This window comes from Cystoisospora suis (genome assembly GCF_002600585.1).
Source record: "Cystoisospora suis strain Wien I chromosome Unknown contig_3784, whole genome shotgun sequence".
Taxonomy (NCBI): Eukaryota; Apicomplexa; class Conoidasida; order Eucoccidiorida; family Sarcocystidae; genus Cystoisospora; species Cystoisospora suis.
The window spans coordinates 609-8,673 of record NW_027156579.1 but is presented as its reverse complement, the minus strand read 5'-3'; the positions used below and the strand labels follow the sequence as shown (position 1 = coordinate 8,673).

The 8,065-nt window shown below is 40.5% G+C and overlaps 1 protein-coding gene across 1 annotated transcript; it reads right to left on the bottom strand.

Annotated features, from left to right (window-relative positions):
* Positions 1-92: 92 nt before the first annotated feature.
* Positions 93-7,792, bottom strand: CSUI_007252 (transcription regulatory protein; the record flags this gene model as incomplete). The annotated part of the gene is made up of 8 exons (XM_068067401.1): positions 7,665-7,792; positions 6,622-6,848; positions 5,358-5,552; positions 4,847-4,985; positions 3,232-4,122; positions 1,990-2,060; positions 1,002-1,080; positions 93-434 (listed from the first exon to the last, which is right to left on the bottom strand). Coding segments are annotated over exons 1-8 (2,034 nt in total), but the record flags the coding sequence as incomplete, so codon positions are not given.
* Between the last annotated feature and the right edge of the window lie 273 nt (positions 7,793-8,065).

Genomic DNA, 8,065 nt, shown 5'->3' with positions numbered 1-8,065 from the left:
TCTTCCTCATCATCATCATCGTGATGACGCTGAGGTGTATGTACACCTGAAAACTTCTTTGAGGTTGAAGCGACAACTCCACCTCCCCTACCTTTCCCTGCACCACCACCTCCTCCTCCTCCTCCCTCTCCTTCTGTCTCCCCGCCTCCTCGAGGAAAGGCTGAAAGACCGCCATGTGAAGATGATAGAGAATGCTGACGACGAAGAGATAAAGACGACGAGGAGGAAGAAGAAGACAAAAGAGACGAAGAAACACCATTCAAGAGGTCTTCTGGAGAACAAGGAGAAACAGACGAAGATGAAGTGGTGGTCGAGAAGAAGCTATCGAGCATCTGGGAGACTCGCTTTCCTTCTGAGGAATCTAAGAGGGTGTGGTAGGCAACACATAAGTGTCTACGAGATTCCTGCATAACAAAGCCAGCGCATTCAACGGCCTGAAGAAAAAAAGAAAGAAGAAAGGTAAGAAAGAATGAAGGAAATCATAGGGAAAGAAAGAAAGAAAGAAAGAGAGAAGAGAGAAAAGAGAAATGATGACAGGAGACGTGAGGTATGTATAGATCTCTAGGTGTATATACACCTGAAAGAAAGAGGAGAACAAGATCCGAAAAAGAGAGAGAGGAAGCAGAAGAAGAAGAATGATACGACTTCACACACCCCCGAATCACTATCGGAAGAAGATCAGAATGAAAAGGAAGAAACAAAAAAGGACGGAGCGAGAGTCTTCTTTATCAGAGAGAAAGAAGAGGAGAAGGAGGTGGATGGTAAAGCCAAAGGCATATCTATCTATCTATCATTCTATCTATCTCGACTGTAGATCGCATCTTCTTTCTATACAAGACGTTGGCCCCTTGTCAGGTGTATATACAGCGGCAAAAAAGCTAAAGGGACAAAATACACTGACAGTCTCTCTCCATAGAACAAGGAAGGAATGCAGCCACAGTGAATGAAACGACAGACAACTCTCTATCGTCTTTCTTTCTCACTCTTTCTTTCTATTTTACCCGTAAGAAGATAGGGGATTCGGAGCCATTGTATTGACGGGCGTTCTCCGACATGCGGGTGAGATACTTCTCTACCTTACTAAGCAGTTCAACACATACACAGAGACACAACGAAAGAAAGAAAGAAAAAGATAAAAGAAAAGAGACAAGAAGGAAAGAGAGAAGAACGAACGAAAGCAAGAAAAAGATAAGAAGAGAAGGAAAGAAACAAGACAGACAGAAAGAAAGAAGGGACGAAAAAAGAAAGAAGGAAAGAGAAGAAGAAGAAGATAGACAGAGAGAAAGAAGAGAAGAAAGAAAGAGAGAAAGGAGTCATGCAGACACTTGAGAAGAGCAAGTCGAATCGGGGAGACGTGCACATGAGAGAAAGAGAGAAAAAAGAGATAAGGCACCCTTCATCCCGTCTTGTACGTGAGTAAGCTAAGAGACTGAAGGAGCAAGAAGCTTCATAATAGAAGAAGAGATAGAGATCTATCGTCTTTCTCTCTTGTTCTGTCCCTTCTTATGACACTTCATACTTACATAGACTTTTCTCTACATCCAACACGCATGCCCCTCTCTCTTCTTCCTTTCTCTACATCTATGGATATCTACATGTGTGTATTCTACAGATCCAGACAGACAATGATGAGAAACTGTCTGCACGTGGTAGACTATCTCTATACTCTCTTTCTCTCTATGGATATTATATGTATCTATACATACATGTATCTCTTCGCCTAAACGGAGCAGATGAGAAGAAAGAAAAGAAAGGGGAAAGAGACACATAGAGAGAGATACATACAGAGATAGAGAAGTAGAGGAGAGATGGAAAGAGAGACAGATAGAGAAATAGATAGACAGATAGATAGATGGAGAGATACATAGTTGGATAGACAGATGGGTAGATAGATGAAAGATAGACAGACAGACAGAAGTACGGGGATAAGAAGACGTATCATGAAGAAGAAGAAGTGTAGGGAGGTGGTAGGTGTATTTTCGCGCTTACTGGAGAGCAGTGTATTGCTCTTGATCGGAATATCTCCTAATCTCCAATAGACATATGGGCTTAGCTATCTTCTGTAAATACACACATACATACACAAAGAGGACAGAAAAGAGAGAAAAGAGATAAAGAGCAAGAAGACTGACAGAAGAACGAGAAGAGAACAAAACACTCCTCGAAAAGAAAGAAAGAATAGAAAGAGAGAGAAAGAGAGGAAGGGCGGGAGCGCATTCCTATTCCTTCCTTATTACCTGCTTGCTTGGCTTCTCATCTCTCTCTCCTCATTAGCATACTATTCATGGGGAGACGATGAGGCACTTCCTTTCTCTAACCTTCTCTCTACTCCTACACCGCCATACAAATAGTCAAACATAGATGTATCTATAGAAATATATACACATATATAGATATGTATATATTTATATCTACACGCGTGCTATCTATCTATCTCTAATCTATCTTTCTTCAATCCATCTCTCTTTAATCTATCTCTCTTTAATCTATCTATCTATCTTTAGTCTACGTATCTACCTGTCTTTAATCTATCTATCTATCTTTAATCTATCTATGTATCGCTGAGTGTATGGTGGTTTGCCTGACGAGACGGAAAGAAGAGAGGACTGAGGCAAGAAAAATTTGCATGTCTGTCTGCGTGTGAATGAATTGTGAAGAGAAGAAAAGTCTCGAAAGGAGGAGAAGTCTTCTTCCTCTTCTTCCTCTTATCCGTCAGCTATTGACCGTAGAGACATTCTCACTACTGTCTTTCAACACACAGCATTACGACGCGAGAGATCTCTATATGCCTATGCATATGGTACGCGTCGCCTGGGAAGATGCATGCACCAGAATAGACGTGCTAAGTGGAGTAGAAAGGAGAAGAAGAAGGTGTTAAGACAGGATCTCCTAAATAGAAAGACGAAGAAGAAGAAGAGAAACAGGAGTCACCATAAGCCATACAAGGACCAGACAGGCGTGAAAAGGCTAAGATGAAAAAGAAGACTAGAGGCAAGACACATAGGATCTGAAAGGAGAGAGAGAGACAGATCCATCCAAAGGCAGAGAGCTAAAGAGATATGCTAAAGAAAGAAACAGGTCTGTAGATGTATATTACGGAAGCAGAGGGACAAATGAAAAGAACACGCGTGTAGTCAATATTCATGCAAGTGTCTACTTATGTATCTGTATGTGACCGTATGCATGAATATGTATGAATATGTGTGTATGCATGTATGTATGTAGACATACAAGATAGTAATCTTTATAGATCTCTTTAGAAGGAAGTTCGACAAAGATTTCGAAGTCTTTCTTTAAGATAGCCGCGTTCAGAGCTGCACTTATACATCGATTGAAAGTAGACCTCCACATCGGGATGGTGCATGCAGTTTTCTGTAGTAGAACCGACGCCGCTGTAGCCTCTTCTTCTCCTGGTATACACCCTGTTAGATCATAGATCAACGACGAAGAAACGAGAGGGTCTTTCTTTTCTCTTTTATCTTCCTGAATGTCCTTCTTTTCTTCCTTCTCATGCTTCGCTTTGCCTTCCCCATCTTTCTCTTGAGTATCCACCGGGTTCGCCTCTTCTCCTTCTTTCTTTTCTTTCGAATTCTCCTTCATTGGAAGATCTCTCTTGCTTCCATCGATAGATATCATCTTCTCTTCTTCTTCTTTACTTCTCTCTCTCTCCGTCTTCATCCTTTCTTGTTTCTGCTCTCCTTCTCCTACCACCTTCTCTCCCTTTCGATCTTTCTCCACTTCTTCCTCTTCTTTCTTCTTCTTCTCTTGCTCTTCTCCTGCTCCTGTACCTCCCTCTCCTACATTTGCCGCACTCTCTCCTCTTGAAGAGATCCCCAAAGATGAAGAAGAAGTGGAAGTAGATAAAGCAAGCCCAGGTAAACACGAAGACGACGACGAGACAAGAGAAGAAGAAGAAGTAGAAGAAGAAAGTTCAGGAGCCTTCTTCTTTTGAACGGTTTGCCAGAAATCCGCAAGAGTGTAGGCTCTCTTCCATGTGTCTTCTGCGAGAAGTTTCTTATCAGAAGAGACGAGGATTTCTTGACTCTTCTCCGCTGTCTTGGACCAGAGGAACAAGCATGGCGGAGGACTTTCAGAGAGCAACACCCCTGGAATGCAAAGAAGCTGAAAGACAAAAGACAAAAAGAAGAAAAGGAAAGAGAAGAAGAAGAAGAGAGAAAATGAAGAGAAACAAGAGAGGAGAAGAAGAGAGGAGCAAAAGAAGAAGAGAGACGACGGAGATACGAGACAATGAGAAAGAAGAGAACGAAGGAAGGATAAGACATTTCTGTTGAAGAGAAAAGACAGATATATAAACAGAAAGATAGAATATTGCAGAAGCGAAGAGAAAGAGAGCTAGAGAGATAAGGAAACAAGGCATGACCTACCCCGTGAAACAGAGAACCTCAAAAAGACAAGATCCGTCTTCGTACATACTTATACATACATAGACAGATTCTCCTACATGAAAAGTGCACATAGAAGAAACTCACACATGCATCTTCTTCTTATCCCTATGTACAAGCTCCACACCCCACCCCAGGGCCTCTTCCACATACACAACTGTATAGGTATGTATGCCTATGTATATACATATGTATACATATACATGCATATATATATATATATATTATTTATATATGCATTCTGGGTATCGAGGGGAGACTTGCATAGTTTGTGTTTGGAAGACTATGTGCGTGAAGGAATGAGTATGTGCACAAAGAAAGAAATACAAAGAGAGATAGATAGACGTACGTACATATATAAACATAGACATCCATACATACATAGGCACACATATGTATATATATATATATATATGGAGATGCAACTACTCCAGGTTAGTTACCTTCCGTATTTGGTCAGCTCGTTCGAAGGCAGTGAGATCTTGAGGAGTGCGAGAAATCTGCTTCTTAAGAAATTGCAGGTCTAAGGCGCGAGACATGCTTCCTTCCTGCTGTCTCTGCTTACGAAGAATCTCCCGAACTCTACAGAAAAGAAGGACAAAAAGTTCAAGAGAAACGAAAGACGCAGAGAGAGCTCCAGGAAAAAGGAAAGTAAGAATAGATCGGTGCAGAAAGAAGATGAAAATTTATCTATCTATCTTTGATCTATCTATCTATCTTTAATCTATCTATCTTTAATCTATCTATCTTTAATCTATCTATCTATCTATCTTTAATCTATCTATCTATCTTTAATCTATCTATCTTTAATCTATCTATCTATCTTTAATCTATCTATCTATCTATCTATCTATCTATCTTTAATCTATCTAATTATCTATCTATTTGGAATGTTTCTTTCATTTTCTATCCTGTTTCATGAAATGTGTAGATAGTGGAAATTGCTGGTCTTACTGATTTGTTCTTTCGAGATCTCTGAGCTGTGCGCTTTCTTCTTCTTGTCTATGGCCGTAATACATGCCGCTTTGAATGACGAGCTTATCTTTATCTAGTTTGCATTCTGCTCTCTGCAGGATCAGCTCCTCGATGGTCTCTACGCTTATGAAGCGAATTGTCAAGACCTCTTTCTTCTGTCCTATACGATGGGCTCTGCATGCATGCACGGCAAAAGGAGAAAGAAGAGAAAGGGAGAAAAGAAAAAGAAGAAGAGAACAAGATCAGAAAAGAGAAGAAAGACATGAGAAAGAAAAGAGAAAGACAAGAGATCAAAAGAAAAGAGAGGAGAAGAAGAAGAAGAATAGAAAAGCATTCTCGACCGGACAGTATAGAGATGTATCTGTAGAGACAGGTAGGGTCGTAGAGACAGAAACTCTCTCCCTATGTATACAAGCCCGAAGTGAAAGAGAGAGAGAAAAGAAAAGAAAAGAGAGAGAGAGAGAGATATGATTGATGGATCTACATGAGAGGTTATGTTTTACTGAAGAATGAAAGATAGATTCAAAAGTGTCTTTTGCTTCACTATTGAACTGCACTCCTCTCTCTCTTGTTGCTTTTCTTTTTCAAGTGTATGTACAGCTTGAATGGGTCGAAGAATTTTCACCCATCCACTCTCTCAGAGAGACAGACAACAGTGTAGGACATGCTTCTTCTCACATGACAAGACACCTTTTCTTCTTCTTCCTTCTCCTCTTATTCTTGTTTAGGTCATTATGACCTACCTGCAAAACAACTTAAACCTCTTCACACATCTAACTCCATCTCTCTCTCTCTCTCTATGCCTACATAGATATACATATGTAGATGTATAGATGTGCATACGTTTGTATACACATGTACGTCTGTCTGTGGATACATCTACTTGTATATGCACATAAACATAGATGCATAGAGAGTGTGTCTTGGTCTCTTCGGTTTCAAACCCTTGTGCTTGAGAAAGACGAAAAAGCAGGGAGAAGAAACAAGAGAAAAAGAGACAAAGAGAAACTTTCCACATCTATCTCCTCATGACACGGCGTTCTTTCGAGTGTATGTACACCCCAGCAACGACACAAAAGCCGACAGAGAAGAAAGCATTCTACCTTTCATTCTTCTTCCTCTTCTACACTCTTTATCTTTCTCTCGGCCATCTTCATCTTCTTCTTCCCTTGTTGACTTCTCCTTTTCTTCTTCCTTTTCTTCTTCCTCACTTTTTCTTCGCATGTGTGCGTTCGTTTCTCACCTGGCTTGGGCTTGTTCATCATTCTGAGGGTTCCAATCTGAATCGAAGATAATTACCGTATCCGCACTCTGGAGATTCACACCTAAGCCTCCCGCTTTCGTGCTTAGGATGAAAACGAAGTATTGACTATGGGGCTTATTATAGAGCATCAACCGCCTCTGTCGCTCTTCGCTCGAAGTTCCTCCGTCTAGACGTAAATACCTATGACCACGCAATGATAGATATACCTGACATACACACACCACACAGAAAGATTCGAGATCGATGGGGATGAAAGAGAGATAGATAAATTACAGATAGAGAAATAGACAGATAGATAGATAGATAGGAGACGCGTAGACATAGAGAGATAGATAGATAGATAGAGACACTGAGAATGAAAGAAGCAAAGATGGGAGAAAGAAGAGGGCGATGAAAACAGAAGGAAGGAAGAAAGAGAGGAGGTGAAGAGAAAAGAAGGAGAAAGTTGGCAAGAAAGACTATCGAAGAATGAACAGAAGAATCGACCACAAAACTCTACCCTCTATTCTCGATAGATAAATCACTAGACTGAGAACAAGGAGATAAATAGATCATAGATAAATAAATAAATAGATTAAAGATAGATTGAAGAGAAATAGATTTCTTAATGCATGTACGCATACATACAACATTCTCTATAGAAGTTCACACACGCATGCATTTAGCTAAACTCACCATCAAGACATATAAAGACACAGACATACAGAAAGACAAATAAAGAAAAGATCAAACCACATCCATATCACTACCTAATGAATCTATCTTTAGTCTATCTTTAATCTATCTCTGTCTGTCTCTCTATCTCTGTCCCATGGACTGAGGTGTGTCATCTCGATCACTGGAGAAGAGAAGTTTAGTCAACAGGGGGCGTCTCAAGAAAAACCCCTCTACCCACGCTCCTATCTTTCTTCTTTCTCTTTTCTTCTTCTTCTCCTCCTCCTTTTCCTGTTCTCTTTATCTCTTCCTCTTCTTTTTCATCTTCTTGTTCTCCTTGCTCTTTTTCTTCCTCCCCTTCCCCTTACCTCTAGAAGATCGAGGAGTTTAGTCATTTGAGAGAAGATGAGGACTCTGTGGTCTCCTGCCTTAAGTGCGGGGAGAAGGACGTCAAGCATCGAAAACTTTCCGCAGCATCGGACTAAACTCTCGTCAGCTACACATACACACACATCCACGAAAGACGAAATAGAGAAAAAGAAAGAGAAGAAGAAGAGTGAAAAAGAAAAGAGAAGGGGAGGTCGCTTTCTTTCTTTCTTTAGGGTTCAAAGTCGCGTGTATGAAAAGAGTGAAAGCTGGAGAAACAGGTAAGACCCGTGATTGAAGAATGTCAACAGGGGGATACCGCAGCAGGAAGGAAGACATCCAGAGAGAGAGAGAGGAAGAAAAAGAAGAAGAAAAGAAGAAAAGAAAGAAACAGAGATAGAGA